The sequence below is a fragment of the Hyperolius riggenbachi genome, chromosome 2 (assembly GCF_040937935.1).
Source record: "Hyperolius riggenbachi isolate aHypRig1 chromosome 2, aHypRig1.pri, whole genome shotgun sequence".
Classification (NCBI taxonomy): domain Eukaryota; kingdom Metazoa; phylum Chordata; class Amphibia; order Anura; family Hyperoliidae; genus Hyperolius; species Hyperolius riggenbachi.
In genome coordinates, this window is record NC_090647.1 from 138,741,859 (window position 1) to 138,761,683 (window position 19,825).

General features: G+C 44.2%; 1 protein-coding gene across 1 annotated transcript; it reads left to right on the forward strand.

Moving 5' to 3' along the window:
* The first annotated feature begins 10,127 nt into the window (after positions 1–10,127).
* On the forward strand, positions 10,128–19,353 carry LOC137544098 (retinol dehydrogenase 7-like). Its single transcript, XM_068265161.1, has 4 exons — positions 10,128–10,440; positions 14,693–14,951; positions 15,949–16,115; positions 19,071–19,353. Exons 1-4 carry the CDS (start codon positions 10,128–10,130, stop codon positions 19,256–19,258), a joined length of 927 nt encoding a protein of 308 aa, XP_068121262.1. The 3' UTR covers positions 19,259–19,353.
* The last annotated feature ends 472 nt before the right edge of the window (positions 19,354–19,825 follow it).

Below are 19,825 nucleotides of genomic sequence, written 5' to 3' on the forward strand. Positions count from 1 at the left end.
TGGTGATTTACGTTTATAAAATGCACCCGTGCCGAATAACGTTTATGAAAATACTAAACATATTTATCTTATTTAAATAATTAAAACATTATTTAAAGTTTTATCCCTTACTGTTTGTAAAACATTATTATTCACAAAATAAAGCGATCAGTACGTAACATAAATTGCAAAATATTTTTTGAATCCACAATTAGTAAAACATTATTATCCACATAATAAAGGGGGGTCTTAGGTTTAGGCACCAACAGGGGGGTCTTAGGTTTAGGCACCAATAGGGGGGTCTAGGGGTTAGGGGTAGGTACAGGGAGGGGTACTTAGGCAACAACAGGGGGGGTCTTAGGTTTAGGCACCAACAGGGGGGTCTTAGGTTTAGGCACCAACAGGGGGGTCTTAGGTTTAGGCACCAACAGGGGGGTCTTAGGTTTAGGCATTAACAGGGGGGTCTTAGGTTTAGGCACCAACAGGGGGGTCTTAGGTTTAGGCACCAAGAGGGGGGTCTAGGGGTTAGGGGTAGGTACAGGGAGGGTTACTTAGGCACCAACAGGGGGGGGTCTTAGGTTTAGGCACCAACAGGGGGGTCTTAGGTTTAGGCACCAACAGGGGGGTCTTAGGTTTAGGCACCAACAGGGGGGTCTTAGGTTTAGGCACCAATAGGGGGGTCTTAGGTTTAGGCACCAATAGGGGGGTCTTAGGTTTAGGCACCAACAGGGGAGTCTAGGGGTTAGGGATAGGTACAGGTAGGGTTCTATGTAAGAGTAGGCTTAGGTATAGTTTTAGTAAAATTTTAGTAATAATTACTAATGTATTACAACACTTATTACGAACGTAGTTATATTTATATCATCTTTATAAACAATATTTTCAGATTTTATTATAAGAACAAACCATAAATGACGGTTATTCACAATAATATACAATTATAACAATTAAACATATATTATTGGTTTTTTTATAAACGTAATTATAAGTTTAACTTTTGAAACAGGGAAGATTAACGTTTTCACAATTTCCGATTTAATAAACATTATTTAATGATTTATAATTTTGTTAAACATTATTTGTAAACGAAATATAGCACACTATATTTATAAACCCTATTAATGATTAATTATTATTTAGAGTTTACACCCCGCGCCCTTTTTGTCCAGGCGCCCTTTTTGTACGTACGCCTTACAGACAGCTAGCAGCCAGATTGTGCTTGAAGTGTGGGGCAGCGACAGAAGCGAAAGAGGCTGCTAGGAGCACCCAGCCATGACGAGGAGGAGGGGGAGAGCCAGCCCAGCAACAGAGAGAGAGGGGGGCCTGGAGACACCACACAGAGCCTGTCATCAGTCATCCTGCTGCAGGAGCCCGAGCTGGGGAGGAGTGCACATGTCAGTGACAGACAACAGTAGAATTATGGGGCAGCAAATCAGTTACTGAAGCATGGTCTACCTGCATGAATTGGATCAGATCCCACCACACTCCTCCTGAAATCCCCTGCATGAAGATCTCACAGCAGGTTGTTGTGGGCTTCAGAGAGAGGGAAATAAAAAAGGGAGGCTGAGAGGGACAAAAGTTTGGGCTGAAGTTTGCTGGCTACGGATTAGTGTTGTCCGGATCATGAACGATTCGGATCTTTGATCCGAATCTATTTAATGAGTCGATCATCCGAATCATCAAAATGAACGATTCGGATCGCAAAAGGGGCGGGGCCAGGATCGACACGCCTCCTCTCAGCGGGCAGCGGGGTCCTGGAAGCAGAGCTGAGATGGATCGCTCTGTTGGATGGGAGGCAGTCTTGCAGGGACAGCAGGTAGATAAGAGAGAGGGGACATGGGTGCCACTGCCAGATATGTGTAGAGCACACATACTGGCTGAAACGTGCTTCTCATTACAGGCTGGCTGTTCTGTAGTGCTGCACAGTGATCACATTTGAAGCTTTTGGCTCAGCACAGCTCAGTAACTTTGCAGGCACTGTGATTGCAGGGCAAAATGATCCTCCTCCACTCGGCACTAAACAGCTGCACTTATCTTCTGGGAATGCTTTCCTTCACTGTGTGACGTTTGCATGGAAAGTACACAGATGAGCATATAGGTGAAATAAATACATGTAAAGCATATGATTGCAGCATGTGGGTATTGTGTGCACAAACATTTCTGCTCTCTGCTCGTCCCTCCTCCCTTCTCTGTCCACTCCCTGCCCTCTGTCCATCTTCTCCCCTTCTCTCTGTGTGTCCACCCCCCTCTCCTTCTCCTGTCCACAGCAGGGAAAGACCTGTCCTGCTAGTCATCTCACCCCGAATGCTTCGGTAGTAAAATGATCCGAGATTCGGATCAAAGATCCGGATCTTTTCAATGATCCGATTCGAATCATCCGGATCATTGAAAAGATCCGAACTTCCCATCTCTACTACGGATGACGATGATTGCAGGGATGAGAGAGGCAGACAGGCAGCCTATCAGCCGAGCGGCAGCACTTCTTTAAAATATTGTCCCTCCCTCACTCCTCTATGATTGGATGGCCAAAGCAGCTCCAGCATTGGCTAATGGGAAGCTGCTGCTGCTGTAATTGGTCAGTCTTCTCCTGCTTGTTTCTCCGTGACAAAATACTGTCACGGAGAGAATCTGAAGCCCTTGCAGATGCGGGGCCTCCTCCAGACGCGGGGCCTGGGGCGACCGCCCCAGTGCCCCCCCCCCCCCCCCCAAAGGCCGGCTCTGCCCTCCGCAGTGCTGGCGACATGCAGCGCGTGGCCAGCACAATGTTTACCTATGCTGTGTCTGTTAGCGCCGCTCCCCCGCCTCCTCTGTATCGGCGCTACCCACTCGTGTCCCTTCCCTCCAATCAGCGGAGGCTGGTGTTAGTGTGCACAACCAGCTTCTGTGCCTCACAAACATAATTAAATCCCACCTCGGGTTCTCTTTAAAAACACTGATTGCTACTCAATCGCTGGCAAAAAGCTGACACTTTTTAAAACGCTACCTAAATCGCCAGCTATCACTTATGAAATTGCTTACAAGCTGCTCATTAAAAATGCTTGCGATTGCGATTAGCTATAGTGTTTTGTAGTGGGTTCCAGGCCTTGGTGTGAACGAGCCCTAACAGTGACAGGGAAGCATTATTATCCGTTCTGTTGTGTTCCTGCTTTTACATGTAACACAACGCCCAGTGTGAACCTAGCCTAATAATAATCCACAAGTAAAAACACCCAGGACTGTTTAACAGCAAACGGTACTTATTTGTTAGCCAGGCGCATCCGGCAGGTGGCACTAATTACTATTCCCCCTCCAGGCCGACATGGATAGTAGGGAAAGATGTAACTCTGTTGGAGTTTTGTCGCCACCTGCCGGATGCGCCTGGCTAACGGATAAGTACCCAGCAAACCTGTCAAGATGGAAATCCAGATAGCATCTCTACTGTGACTTCAGTAGAAATAGAACCTCTGACATGAAGTGGATGGATGGGGCTTGATTGGACCTGGCTGAACTGATAAATTGATGCAATTATCAGTTTGCTGTTAGGTAATTACAGTCAGGGAACAGTTTTGGGGTCTAATTAATCCTATGCAAAATTACTTTTCTACCAGCAGGAATACAGCTTGCTATGGGGCAAGAAACTCACAAAAAGTCAAACTTGAAGCTCATTCCTAGTATTGAGCAAAGAGCAGCTAGTATTATTATTGCTGTCATTTGTATTCGTTCATACAGCATGAGGAATCTCCATGGCATTATACAATAACCAATACAATTGCATGAACCATAATGCGATACAGATAATACACACTTGAACATGTCAACTAAAAGTTGTACTTAAGGCTTCTTGCACACCAAGACGTTGTGTTAGGTGGCACGTTAAGGTCGCATAACGTGCACCTAACACAACGTATGGTGCTGCAAAAGCCGACGGTAGAGTGAGCCGCGTTAGGCTGCTCGATGCCCATAATATCTCCCAGAGTGGCGCTGATTGGCCAGCGGGACCACGTGATGCGGAGCGAGACACTCCGCATCACGTGGTCCCGCCGGCCAATCAGCGCCCGCCAGTGCAGTGAATATTAAGTAGCCATGTGCGCGGCTACTGTAGCTGGCTCTCCCCGCCTCCTCCGCCCCCCACTGCGCATGTGCAAACAGTCTAACGCGGCTATAGCCGCTCCAACGCCGTAGCATGCTGCACTTTGCACAGGACGTGCAGCGTTACATGTAACGCAACGTGGGCTGTGTGAACAGCCCACTTGTGTTACATTGCTGTGCGTTGGGGGAGCGTTACAGGCGCACTAACGTGCGCCTGTAACGTCTTGGTGTGCAAGCAGCCTAAAGGTAGAAAATACAAACACCTGTTCCATTGCAATAACTGATAACTGGTAGTCCCCAACTTACGAATAACCTACTAATGAACATCCTGCCGATATGAACGGCCTGAAAATGTGCAATTTGATTCTGAAGGAATAAGTGCAAAAATAAATAAATAAATAAAAACTTGTGGTTTTTGAGAAAATAAATAGAAAAAAAACTAATAAAAAATGGTTTTTAAACCAGTAAAATTACACTTTGCTGCAGAGGGAGACACTGGAGGCCGGAGCAGTGCTTTTCGGCGGTGCTAGATTTGGGCGCAGCCAGCGCCGCCATAGACTATAATGGCAATCAGTCTATAGCGGCGCTCAGTGAGTAACGTCGGCTCTGTCAGAGGACGGAGCTGAGGTTGCTTAAAAAACACAATAATTCGGCTTCCAGCAATCGCAGTTGGTGTCTAACGCTGCTTGTCAAGTGAAAGTACTGCATGCCATGCGTTATACACATTATTAGCTGCGTAAGACTGTTTGCTGCACATGCTTAGTAATGACTTGGTAGCATACTTTTCATTGCCTGTATTTTCTACTGTATCTGCTGTATGCGATGGTAATGCTGCGTTGCGACTTTTTTGGGGCCTTGCGTTGTAAGTTTGCGTTGCGACTTTAACATTGCATCAAAATGCAACGTCCCACTGTGAATCTGTTTTAGTGGATTCTCAGCAATGCTACAAATAATTGCCACAGTAAATGAATACAATAAAATCATTACAATAAATGAATGCACAACTTTGCACTAGTGCACAGTGATAAAGATCTCCTGCAGCAAGCATGGCTTTTCCTCCCCTTTTAGCGCAATGCTCTCCTGGTGTTAGTACCGGCAAAATTACCCTGCATTAAGCTCGGTTCCCTACAGAAAAATGACCCGTTATTACATTTTCTGCACCTCCACTAAACGCAAGTAGCAAAAGGAACACAGAGTCCTAATCGACCTAATTTTTGTGGAAAACACACCAAAATGTACAATTAAAGTCTATGAGAATGGAGGGAGACCGTTCTCACTATGCTGGTTGCTCCATCTGTTCCGTCCACTTTGATCGCTGTATTCAATTGCCGCCATGCAAATACTTACATGTTGCCCAGTTCCACTAGTGCTGAATCGTCCGCTGGATCCCAGTAAACAGATTGGTGCCAGGCAGAAGCATGGGGATCCCCACTGTCTTGCAAAAGAAATCCTCAACAACAGGGAGGATTCTCATTCGTCTATGGCTAACCTATTGAAATTCTCCATGCTGCTTGGTAGGATGAGGCTATTGTAAACCTATGAGAAGCCCCATGATCCTCGGACTGTTAGCTTTGGGGGCCGAGCGGAGGAATCAGCACTGGCAGAACCAGGGGGAACATGAGTATCAGCGATCGATACGGATGGAGCAGATGCCATTTACTATGCCTTTTGCATCCAAGTTTGATCCGAGCCTTACCTGTGCATGGCAATTTTACAGCTGCTTTGTGCATCAGGCCCAAGTAACGATGGGTTCTCTTCTGAGGAAAATACGTTTTGATATAATAAAGATAGTTGAGATATAGCTTTGGTACTTATCCGTTAGCCGGGCGCATCCGGCAGGTGGCGCTAATTACTATTCCTCCTCCAGGCCGACATGGATAGTAGGGAAAGATGTAACTCTGGTGGAGTTTTGTCGCCACCTAGAGGATGCGCCCGGCTAACGGATAAGTACCATAGATTTTTATCTTTTTGTTTTGTTTTTTTTTTTTTTTTAGATAAAAATTAGAACTAAAAAATAATTTAGGAAGATGAAGCTAAAGTCAATTTTTTTTGTAGTTTTCTCATCTCAGAAAGGCCCAGTGCACACCAAAAACCTCTAGCAGATCAGCAAAATGTTAGAGGTTTTTGAAGCAGATTTTCAGAGCGATTCTAGGCATGTTTAGAGAGGTTTTCTAAACATGCCTAGCGTTTTATGAAGTGTTTTTGTGTAGCAGATTTCATATATTGTTACAGTAAAGCTGTTACTGAACAGCTAGTGTAACAAAACCGCCTAGAAAACTGCTCTGATCTAGCGTTTTTCAGAGCGGTTTGAGCTTTTCCTATACTTTACATTGAGGCAGAAATGCATCTGCAAACCGCAAAAATGCTGCAGGAGCCACGTTTACGGTTTGCTAAAAACCTCAAACCGCTGGTGTGCACCATCCCATTGAGATACATTAGCTAAGCGTCTTCACAGGCGGCAGCGGTTTTGAAACCGCTGCCAAAAATGCTTGGTGTGCACCAGGACAAAGTTGGGCAGTTTAAATTACATGTGCAAGTTGACTCCAAGTTTGAAAATCACCTGGGAAAAAAGGGAAGGCTGTGTGATTCCAGGTGATAGACTAACAATTAGAAAGATAAGTCAAACCGCTCCCACTGACCCCTCATAGCAGCACAGAAAGGTCCTACAGCCGTTTTTTCCTGGCTTTTTTACAAAGACAGACATAGGTAAGAGCAACTTCTTTCTGAGTTATGTACTTTTAACGTTTTTTTTTTTGTACAACAGCTGGGTAGTCCAGCTTTCTGAGGATAACAGGTCAGCTTTCTAAGTATTTTGTAATGGATATTTATGAATTAAATAGAGCAGCTAGCTATGGAAAGCATTACAGCCCTGAACTGAAAATAAATACTACTTTACCCTGTTTACTGTCACTGTCTGTAACTTACATCAGGGATGCCCAATGCGTCGATTGCGAGCGACCAGTAGATCGCAAATGACTGCTGGGTAGATCGTGGTTGGCATTTTAAAATAGTATGCCAGGCGCTGACTATGCAGCGCCGGCGTACCATCTAATTGTGCTGCTCTGCTGCCCTACGCAGAGCAGCACACAGCCAGTAGGGAGAGGCAAAGGGAGAGCCACATCCTGCCCACCGCTGGTCGCCACTATCAGATGTCTCAGTGCTGCATGCTCCTCCGAGCATGCAGGGTCAGTGAAGGGGGTGAAAGAGAGTGGCGGCTGGTGGAGGGAGGGGGGCATCTATGCCTAACTATCTATATGGGAGGCACCCATGCCTAACTATATATATGGGAGGCACCCATGCCTAACTATATATATGGGAGACACCTATGCCCAGCTATCTATGTGGGGGGCACCTATGCCTAGCTATCTATATGTCGAGGACACCTATACCTAGCTATCTATATGTGGGGGGCACCTATGCCTAGCTATCTATATGTGGGGGGGGGCACTTATGCCTAGCTATATATATATGGGGACACCTGTCCCTAGCTATCTATATGGGGTGTGCATATACCTAGCTATCTATATGGGGGGCACCTATGCCTCGCTGTCTTTATGTGTGGGGCATTTATGCCTAGTTATCTATATGGGAGGCACCTATGCCTAGCTAAATGGGGGGCAACTATGACTAGCTAACTATATCGGGGACCTATGCCTAGCTATCTATATTGGGGGATCTATACCTAGCTATATTGTGGGAACCTATGCCTAGTTATCTATATGGGGGGCACCTATGCCTCGCTACCTATATTAAGTGCACCTATACCTGGCTATTTTAAATGTTGGTAGATCTCGAGCTCGGGAATTTTCAAAGTAGCTTGCGGGTCAAAAAAAAGTGTTGGCACCCCTGACTTACATACTGTCCGTGGCTTGTAATATCTATAGTATCTGTCCTTGTGTCGAATTGTTTGTGTCCATTAAGCAAGTCAAATTACTTGTAAGTGCAAACTTATTTGGCCAAATAAAACTGATTCTGGTTCTTATGTATTTTTTATCTACCGTTGCTTCATTGCATTCGTCACATCTCGTGCAAAGCACAATGCGCCTTTTCTCCTCTATTATGTTGCTAGTGTAAAAGTAGCCTAAAGGTGCCTACACTCCATGCAATTAAAAGAACCAATTTTACACCAATTTGATAAATACGATCGGTTGTCCTGAAAAATCGTAGGCTTTTATTGGTTTTTGATCAATAAATCTTATCGAATTTCCTGTTTTTTTTGTTTGTTTTTTTAGATTGGACATGTTGCAAAATTCAGACCAATTTTATCAAGAATTGTATGGTGTGTGATGGATTGAGTAAATGGGCTCTATTCTCAAAGAGCCAAAAGTACCGCAAAATTTTACCGCTAAATTCCCGCCAGCGGTAAACTCTGCATTTTTTCAGCATTCACTAACATTTTCGCATGTTTGCCGCATGCGGGAAAAAAGATGCGGAAACTGCCATTATTCATGCGGGAATCATGCGGTAAAAAGGTCGCATGAAAAAGTGTTTAAAAAAAAAAAGTTAAAGTCCAGCAAGCACAGCCCTTAAGCCTCCAGACTTCAATAAAGTCAATGGGATGCGGAATATATCACCTACTACTTGTAGGTGATAAAAAAATCGGTAATTAACGACGAAATGATGCGCCTGAACATTTTTGAGAATTGATCTTTTATTGCGGAAAATACCGACTTTTGCGGAAAGTTTTCCGCAAGAATCCTGCACTTTTACCACACTTTTTCCGCATGCAGAAAAAACATGCGGAACATTTTGAGAATTCCAACTTGACGGTATTTTGGGTGTAAACTTCCCGCATGTACTTTACCGCATGCGGGAAGTCTTTGAGAATAGAGCCCATTGTAGTCACCCAGAAAAAAAATTGTATGTAACTAGTCAGTACATACCAATTTTTTATTCACTTTTTTTTCTCTTGATTTTTCTAACCAACCAATTTTTTTGAGTTTATGGTCGATTGTCCCGAAATTGCAGCAATCTCTAAAATACATATGTGGTACCTCGACGATTCCGAGTGAAATGTGTGTGTGTGTGTGGCCACCTTAACTGTCTCTAGTGAAGTCAAGTGCTTGTGTGTTTTTCATGCTGCATACATGCGTAGAAAAGATAGTCTATTCAAGGAAAAACTGTATAGGTATGTGCATACCATAACAGTTCCTGAACTACTGTCCTACCATCCTAATGTTAGTCATTGTTACACACACTCACACTCTCACTCACACTCATACTCTCTCACACACATTCTCTCTCTCACACACACACTTTTTTCATGCAACACATTTGTGGGGGTTCTATGGGAGAGTGTGGGAGGGAAGGTGTTCATTTAAATGTTAGTGTTTGGTATTTATATTAAAATAAATGTATTCAGGCATAATTTTACAATTTGGCCACAAGATGTCCTCATTACGTTCTGTTGCATACTATTAGTACGCTAAACAGGAAGTAATGGGTGGATGTGTTACTCCGGAAGATACAATGACGCAGGCATCTCACCTCTCCGGGGCGGCGATGAGTACCTGCACGGGAGCGAGCGGCGTCCACCCGAAGCTGAAGACGACTATTTACAACACTTTGAGTGAAGTTTCCCAGGACGTACTGCAATTCTAGTGCATCTGGTGCAGTAAGCCATTAACCTAGAATTACAAGCCATAATTAAAGCGGACCTGAACTCTTGCACTGAACAACAAAAAACAGAGAAATCCACCCTGTATGTTAGAGAGTTTAGCCTGTCTGATTCCCCCTCATCTGTGACATATCACAAGTTGTACTTTGATCCCTCAGCTGTGTCTGCTTCCATGAAAGCAGGAAGTAGACCTTCAGATGATTTATTGCAGGGTTGGTATCAGCTATAACAAAGAAATGTGTTTCTTTAGAGGTTATTATGCTGTTGTGTATTTTATAGAGCAGAGAAGAAGTTTTGAGCTCAGGTTTGCTTTTAAGCACTGATAGAACAAGCAATGAAGTATGGAAAACTAAGATAAGCCCGTCACAAGATTGTCAATTACTAATAGATTGTATTGCTATTAATATTTTAATCAAAATAATATAATATATTCATAATTTATTTCCCCAGGAAAATATTAACAATGTTGCTCCCTCTGCTAGTGGGGCTGGGTGTAATTCTCCTGTACAGATGGTACAGACAGAGCCAGATACTGGAGAATCTGACAGATAAATATGTCTTCATCACTGGCTGTGACTCTGGATTTGGGAACCTGCTGGCCAAGCAGCTGGACAGACGTGGAATGAAGGTTCTGGCGGCTTGTCTGACACAGACCGGGGCTGAGAACCTGAACAAGGAGACATCAAGTAGACTACAGACAACAATCCTGGATGTCACTGATACCACAGGTGTGAGCTCTGCGACCGAGTGGGTGTCAACAGTTGTTGGAAATACAGGTGATATCTTTTTCCCTATGCACAATTTTTTCTGCTGGATCAAGCCTGAGACTTTTACTGTAATCATAGGAATGTAATATTCTACTGCAGAGTAAAGGAGACATGAAATGCCCCAAAAATGTAATCTAACCTCAGGTTTTTAAATATAGGCAGTAATAACTGCTAGTATAAAAGTGTTTTGCTTACATTAGGATGTGTGGTCACATCAAATTGTGGGCACTGCCAAGTAATAGGCATATTCTAAAAGTACATGAATCCAGAATGTGTGCTGTTGGCACTGTATTAATGTGTCCCGTTCTCTTTTCCCCTACATTATTGGACCACAAGTAAGCATCACTGTTCTTCATTCCCCTGTATAATAAAGACGCACACTTGAAACAACTGGTGAAACAAGTGGAGAAAAAAAAGCTAAGAAAATACATACCCGTACATACTCTCATATAAGCCGACCTGTGTATAAGCCGAGGCACTAACTTTTCCCTCAGAAAACAGGAAAAAGTGATTGATTCGTGTATAAGCCCCCTCCCCAGTATAGCCCCTTCCACAGAAGCCAGATGTGCTTCCAGTACAAATCAGCCCCCCTCCCCATAGCCAGATGTGCCCCAAGGATGATAGAGCTGTGTCTCAAGGCGTTAGGTGGCTTCATAGATATGAGACACAGCGATTGCCACACAGGAAGAATCCCCTATCATTGCACCGCTGAGACTTTGCTTGCACGCTCCACTGGGGTGCTGGGTTTGGGCTTTGAGTTGTGAGTTTGGGCATTTACAATTTTCTGGTGCCAGCAGGCTTGCAGTCAATGGTGCTGAACAATCATGCAGTGAGGGGAAAGGGACCATAAGATGGGAGGTAGAGATCAGACTAGACAGGTCTAGCTATCTTCTAAACTCACATTCCCCACAGCTTAAAGGAGAACTGTAGTGGGAGGTATATGGAGGCTGCCAAATGTATTTTCTTTTAAAGAGAATCTGTACTCTACAATTCTTACAATGAAAAGCATACCATTCAATTCATTATGTTCTCCTGGGCCCCTCTTTGCTGTTTCTGCCACTCCCTGCTGCAATCCTGGCTTGTAATTGCCAGTTTTAGGCAGTGGTTACAAACAAAAAACATGGCTGCTAACCAGCATGTGATAGGCTGAGAGAAACTCAGTCTGTGACTGATACAGAGCCTGGAGGGGGCTTGAAGAGGGTGTGTATAACTTCTACCTATCACAGCAGAGCAGCACATTCCTGCCTGAGCCGACAAAGGCAGCAAAGGAAAGAAGATTAGATTATACAACAGATATAATACAGCCACTGTGCAACTAGGAAAGTCTGCAGTAAGACAGACCACATTAGAACCGGTATAGGAACTTATAGGATAGAAGAAATAAGGCTGAAAATTTTGTTACAGAGTTTCTTTAAGCAATACCAGTTGCCTGGCTGCCCTGCTGAACCTCTGCTTCTAATACTTTTAGCCCTAGACCCTGAGCAAGCATGCTGCATGCATGTTTCTGGTGTGATTCACACTACTGCAGGCAAATAGCTCAGCAGGGCTGCCAGGCAACTGATATTACTGAAAAGAAAAAAGGACAAAGCGTTTCAAAATCTGCTAGCATTTTGCGGATCTGCTAGCGGTTTTTGGTGTGCACCAGGCCTAAGGGCTTGTTCACATCTAGGGCTTTTTCTGCCTTTTTTTCAAGCGCAAGCGATTTTCAAAATCCCCACAAAACGCTTGCGCAATGATTTTCTTCTTCTCATATCAGTGCGTTTTGTCCGTTTTGCGGTCCGCAAAGTGGTGCCTGTACCATTTTTGGGGTGATTTTACTAGAATGGAAGGTATAGGAAGAGCACTAAACGCTCACAAAATCCCTTTATGTAGCGATTGCGTTCGCGTTTTTTTAGAATAAATACACTGTATTTATTCTTTTCCAGGTCAAAGAATTCACTTCCTGACTAACGTCAGGAACTGACAAAATGGAATTGCTCTGCAAAAGCGCTTTGCCCAAAATCGTAGCACGCAGTGGAGCACCAGGATGGGAAAAAACGCTAAAAAAATCGAAAATCGCTGCCGTCAGCAAGGCCTAAGGGCTTGTTCACACTGCAGGCGTTTTTGTTAATTTAACATTTTTCAAACATTCAAACATTAAGGCTCGTCTCAATTTTGCTAAAAAAAAATCTCAATGATTGCCAAGACTTTTGGTTTGCTGGAGTCCCAAAGCTTTAGAAATGGCTTTATAACCTCTACCAGACTGATAGATCTCAATTACAGTACTTTTGTTCTCATTTGTTCCTGAATTTCTTTGGATCTTGGCATGATGTCTAGTTTTTGAGGTGCTTTTGGTCTACTTCTCTGTGTCAGATAGCTCCTATTTAAGTGATTTCTTGATTGAAACAGGTGTGGCAGTAATCAGGCCTGGGGGTGACTACAGAAATTGAACTCAGGTGTGATAAACCTCAGTTAGGGCCCTTTTCCACTAGAGCGATTGTGATTGCTGAATCGCAAAATCGCAAATCGCTAGTGATTTTCAAATCGCTAGGGTTGTTACTTTATCATAGAAAGCATGAGAAGTATTTTCCACTACAGTGATTCGATTTGGAAATCGCTAATCGCAAATCGCAATCGCTTGCTGGAGCGATTTTTACAATCATAATGCAATGCAAATGAAAATCGCAAATCGCAATCGCATAACAGAATTAATGAAAAATCGCAATCGCAATCACTGGCGTTTGTGATTTGTGATTGCGATTGCTAGTGGAAAAGGGCCCTTAAGTTATTTTTTAACAAGGGGGCAATCACTTTTTCACACAGGGCCATGTAGATTTGGAGTTTTTTTTTCTCACTAAATAATAAAAACCATCATTTAAAACTGCATTTTGTGTTCAATTATGTTATCTTTGACTAATAGTTAACGATTTTTGATGAGCAGAAACATTTAAGTGTGACAAACATGCAAAAGAATAAGAAATCAGGAAGGGGGCAAATAGTTTTTTTCACACCACTGTAAACGGGTATGGTAACATCTCTCTTAGGAGATGTGAATCCTTTGTGGAGTTTTTCAGAACAGCACTTAGACGAACAATTTTTTTTTTTTTAATCGTTCAAAGAAAAAATGCAGAACTAACTATAACAATTGAAACAAATCGATACAACAATAAGGGGTTAAAAGTGAAAATAACTAATTACAGTCTGAGCAATAGGTCAAGTTACCATATGTCCTTTGCGGTAACAAGTCCAACAGAAGAAGTTTTGTGGTTAGAAGTCCATGGATAACATAGCCAATCCCAGATGATGTTGTATGGATGGCTGAAGTCTACCTCTATAACACAGCCAATCTGCGATGGTATATAGATGGCTGCAGAGGGACTCTCTCTCTCTGCCTGTGTCCACAGGTTTCTTTAACCCTTTTTCTGCCAGAGGGTGGGGATAGTTAGAGGAGATAGACTGTGTCTGCCACATGATCCTTCTCCACCACTTTGTCATGACAGGCAGAAAAGAATATGATATACCTGAAATGGCCATATCTTGTCAACTGTGGATCAGAACACACAGAGAATGGTAGAGTAATCCTGACATTCTCTGCTTTAATCAGAATCTAAACTCAGTTATATTACGATGTTTCATTTTCAGATAAAATCATATTGTAGGCATAGAAGGCGGTAAACCGACGCTTGGTGGTCCAAATACCTTCAGCTCGGGTTTAAGGCATATCTGATAATTTTGACATGCCTGGCATCTATGGAACATTGATTAATTTAGTAAATTGTTTAAATGACTTTTTTTTTTTTTTTTTTTTTTAATTCATTCCAAGGATCAACAGGGATATGTGAAGGTGCAGACTGGTGTTGTACTTTGTACTGGTTGAACTCGATGGACGTATGTCTTTTCAACCAAAATAACTATGCAACTATGTAAGGTGAATTAAAAGTCATTTCTCTAACTCTGGTCAGGCTATGTGCAGGAATGTGGTCACTTAATGACTTTATGCCCAGGGTCTGGTTTTCTCCTCCATGCATCCCCTTATCTTTAACACTAGTATGGGGAAATTGTCTTGGAGGAGCTTTACTGCCTTTTTAATAGATAAACAAACTTTTCCTTGTATAGCAGAGATCTGGTTTGAAATGAGCACTGTTTTCTCAAAACAGGCTAATGAATTAAAGGGGTGCTCCAGATCTTATTTTGGTGCGCATTTTTGTATGATTGCGCGGCTGGCACATTTTGCCAGTGAATCCGTACGTCACAAATATTACTACATTTTATATATTTATAGGTCTCTGGGGACTTGTAAATAACGCTGGCTTTGGCTTTGCCTTTGGTGCTAACGAGTGGCAAACAAAAGAAGACTTCTCCAAGGTCCTGAATGTGAATTTTCTTGGTACGGTGGATGTTACAGTGCAGCTGCTGCATCTTGTCAGAAAAGCCCAGGGACGTATTGTTAATGTATCTAGTGGTCTGGCGAGGCTGGCTGTTGTTGGTGGGGGATACTGCCCATCCAAGGCTGCCGTTGAGGCTTTCTCAGACAGTCTGAGGTAAGTAAACCATGTGCAAGTTTGTAATTATTGTTGCCCAAAACAATCTATAGGGATCATTCCAGGTGATGGTTTAGTGATGAACATTGCAATTTGCACAGACATGCTGCTTGGTTGCTGCCGAGTTCTGCTCTATTGAAGATGGGAGGAGAAACAAGCATAACATTTGCTGCAGGTACTTTTTGTTGGGAGTTGGTAATATTCAAAATATTCTATACTTTATTCAAATAACTGAAATCATAATAATTAACAAGCATACAAACGTATATAACTTATTCAGATTTAAAAGCCCCGCCACATTAGTGGCTTTAGGATTTCCCCAGATTATAAACTCCCAGTCATTACACACACCCAGTCTTTACACACTCCCAGTCTTTACACACTCCCAGTCATTAGACCCAAGGATCGGAAACCAACCAAAACCATCACATCTGAAAAAGGCACATTTTAGGTTAATTGTGTGCAGTAATTGGTCCAATTCCAAGCTGTATAAATCATACATTTGTTTTACCAGACCAAGCCACATTTTGCTTGTTTGCATTTTCAGTGAATAAAGAAATTATGACTATTGGGACGAGTGTCATCATAAACGACTTGTCCCCAATTACCCTACTACATGCCACCTACTACCTATTATTATTATTATTATTATTATTTATTGTCACTTACACTGTCACTATTTGACACCAACCACCCAATATGTCACTACTTGCCACCCACCCACTACCTGTCCCTATCCCCATCTGCCACCTGCTATGTGCCACTATGCATCACCTACTATTTTTCACTACATGTACTTTTTGTCACCAATTCATCACCCACTACTTGACACTATCCACCACCTACTGTCACTATTTACCTCCTACCTTTTCAGCTAACAACCAGGACTACAGAGGGTCCTCCATGCCTGAACATGTATAGCTGACACAGCTGCAGTGTGTGCATGAAAAAAAAACATTCATGGCAAGTCTTATTTCTCATTTCTGTTCCCCTGTAGGAGAGAAATGCATCATTTTGGGGTAAAAGTTTCCATCATAGAGCCTGGTTGTTACAAAACACAGATGGCCACTGACTGGGATGCTCATCGCAATAACGTGACACGACTGTGGGAAAAGATATCGGCACACATTAAGGAAGATTATGGAAATGACTATTTTCAACTATGTAAGTGAGAGACAATAGTTTGTATTTCATTTTACTTTATCTAAAACAATCTTGGGTGGAATACATGAAATATGCTGTAAGTGCCTGCTTATTTAGGGCTCGTTTCCACTATAGCGAATCCACATGCGTTGTCCGCATGCGGATTCGCACAGCCAATACAAGTGGATGGGCCTGTTTCCACTTGTGCTTTTGTGTGCGGGGAAAATCTGCACGGCAGACCCCTCAGAATTCGCCTGCGTGTGGAATGCAGGCGAATTGCACGCAATGTATTTAATAGGGAAATCGCATGCGTTTTCCCCATGCGTTTTTTGCCACGATTTCGCATGCGATTTCGCATAGGTACTCATGTTAATTCACACAGGTAGTGACATGGTTAAAATCGCATACTTACTACCCTATGCGAAATCGCATGCGAAATCGCGGCAAAAAACGCATGCGGAGTCGCACCCGCATGCGATTTTTGCCTGCGGTGATTCGCCGGCGATTCCGCAACGCAATAGTGGAAACGAGCCCTTACACAGGCTGACTGAGAGAGGTGCCTCCCATCTAATCCCCCCTCCTTGAAATAAAGCATTACCATACCTCTCAACATCTTGAAATCAGAAAGCGGAATACTTAGGCCACACCCCTGCCACACTCCTGACACATCACTAGTCACGCATACTATAAAGATTTTATACAAAACATGTTTGTTTGTTTTTAATTTAAAATCGCACTGGTCCTTTCTATCCTGGTTAATATTCTTTCATAATAACTTTTTAGTAGGAAGTAGCCAGCACCATCCTACTATTGAGCTACTGGTCTGGTGTGCTGCTGGACCCCGGCCGAGGCACATCCCCATCTGGCAACAAATTGGACGCTCCGCATCGTTGTTCTCCTACGTTCATAATAACTTTTGAAAATAAACAATATACGTGCGTGGGGAGGGGGGTGAGGGTGCCCGTGGGTGGGGAGGAAGGTGACCGTCGGTGGGGAGGAGGTTGCCACTGTAGAGGAGGCGAAAGAAAAATGATCGACGCGCCAATGTGACATGAGGAGCCACTATCATTCCTCCCTCCGAATGTGCCCCCCTGTGTCCTCCCTACTTGTAGAGTACGTGTGCGCAGCGGAGTGGGCTGTCATCTTACCATTCATCCATGTGTACCGGCAGCCGGCTTCACTCTGCTTCCTTCCTGAAGCCGGCTGCTGGTACACGAGGATCAATGGTAAGAGGACAGCCAGCTAAACTGCGCACACTTACTCTGCAATCAGGGGGGACACGGGGGTACATTCCGAGAGAGGGAAGGAGGAATGTGATGCCGGCCCTGCATCTCACATTGGCGCTGCTGGTGCCTCGATCATTTTTTTTTCACCCACTCTGCCCAGTCTACCGGGACACTGGCGGGGAGGGGGGGGGGGTGATAGCGGGAGAGCTCCCCAAATCGGGACAGTCCCGCCGGATCCGGGACACTTGGGGGGCTTGCATTACATGTCCAGACACCCACCAGCCCTTTTGATAGCAATATTTGTCTAAATAGCGACAGCCTAGCACAGCTGTTAATCCTGTATCCAGCACTAGAGGAAGAGATTAGAGAACCTAAAGTGTAGCCCCCTTCCCCCGGTATGCGCCCGCCCCAGTATTGGTAGCAAATGTGCCCCCAGTATAGTAGTCAGATGTTTCCCCACCCCTCATAGTATAGTAGTCAGATGTGCCCTAATCCCCCCCCCCCCCTGCATTCCCGAATCAAAAATCTTGGCTATAAAAAGGTGCCTTTTTGTAGCAGAATCAAAAACCTTGTGGCCGAAAACCTTGTAGCTGAATAAAAAATATGGGCGCGAAAACCTTGTAGTCAAAAATATGGGCTACAAAGGTGCGCCTTTTTGTAGTTGAAAACCTTGTAGCCAAATAAAAAATATGGGCTACCAAGGGGCAACTGATCCTGCTGCCCCCCCTCCCCCACCCCAGTATCAGTAGCAAGTGCCTCCCTACAGCTCACTTCCTCTCTGTTCCAGGCACTGAAGGTTCTGTCTGTCTCTTCTATACTGATTCTGCTTTGCACTTCCTGCCTCTCACATCAGACACTAGAGCCCACATGGAGAAGCAGGAAGTGCAGAGCAGAATCGCTACAAAGGACGCAGACTGGACTTCTAGCACCTGGAAGGAGGAGGTGAGTGAGTGAGTGAGTGAGTGAGTGTGCTGCCTGTAATTGTCCTGAGACTGTGCTCCATAATGTTGTGGGGCGAGTGCACGGGGGGAAGTGCACAGGAGAAGAGTGCTGCCACATATACACTGCAGGAGGGGGCCCGACGAGAGGGGGATAAATGTGGGCCCTCTCCCAGCCATTCACCCAAAGGCTGAAGCCTATCCAGCTTCTGCCTCAGCCCGGCTCTGCTGATAGAAGAGAATGAGAGCATGGTTGGACTGTTTATGGTGGCCAACCTTCTACTGTGCAACTAATTGCAGCTACAATGACTTAAATACGCCCCCTTCCCTTTCCTCACCATTACACTGAAGACTAGTGCCTTTTTTGCCTCTGTCTAGGCCTGGGCCTGCTCACAAGCTCTTATTTTTTTTTGTCATATTGATAAAGCGACCTGAGCAGTGATGTTTCCATTTCAAAAATAAGGAAGGTTTGAAAATGGTGTGTGCTGCTGGGGGTGTGGGGGTTTGGAGGAACACCATCGCGGCATGTGCGTGACCCCCGCTGGAAATTACAAATGCCTGCAGAAGTTGCGATCTGCTTGAGAAGATGGAAAATCTTGAACAGACCTGGGGCAGAGAGTAGCACTCCACAGGAAAGTAATGGTGCTCATCCCCCCGCCCCCCAACCCCTGCATCATCAGCGGCACAGGCCTATACGAACCTCTCTTATTGGGAGGTTCATTCGTTAGAATGGAAAAATTACTGCTCAGATCGCTTTAAGAACTATACTTTGTAGCCAGCATTAATGATGAACTCTGTTTATGCACTGACAGATCTAAAAAATCTGAAGGAGTTAACAGGGAAACCCAATCCGAGGATCCATGAAGTGACAGACTGTATGGAGCATGCACTGACGGCTGTCCACCCCTGGACTAGATACTCACCTGGCTGGGACTGCAAGCTCTTCTTCCTTCCTCTCTCCTATGCCCCTACAGCCGTCTCTGACTATATATTCAGCTGATCTGCTCCCAAACCAGCTTGCAGGAACTCAACCTCCGAAGTCAACACAATTCTCTCAGAATGATTCACTCCAGAAACCAAAATCATGAAACATTACACACCCAATTAGTGTTTCTGGCCAGTAAGCTACAGTATTGGCAATGCGTCGAATCCAAACATTTCCTAATAATCTTACCTAATAAAATGGCAGCGTTGCTGTGTCCTCCGCCTGCGTCAGTGTCCATTGTGCACACATACAATGGACATGTCCATACGTAGGTAGGTACGTAAACAACTGTAAACTCAACCTGACCCTGTGCAGAATGGCCACACTGTATGCCTGCGTGGAACACACACACACCTACATATGCAGCAAAGGTATCTATGCAACTAAAAAAGAAAACATGAAGCAACAAGCGGAAGGAGGTCCATGTCCCTTGCCCTGGAAGAAATACTTTTCCTGCAAAAGTTTCTGCACAACTGTTCTAGCAACAGGCTTAAAGTGTACCTGGTACACAGGACCTCATTTATACTTACCCAGGGTTTTCTCCAGCCCCATGAGGACCATGGCCTCCTTCGCCGTCCTCTT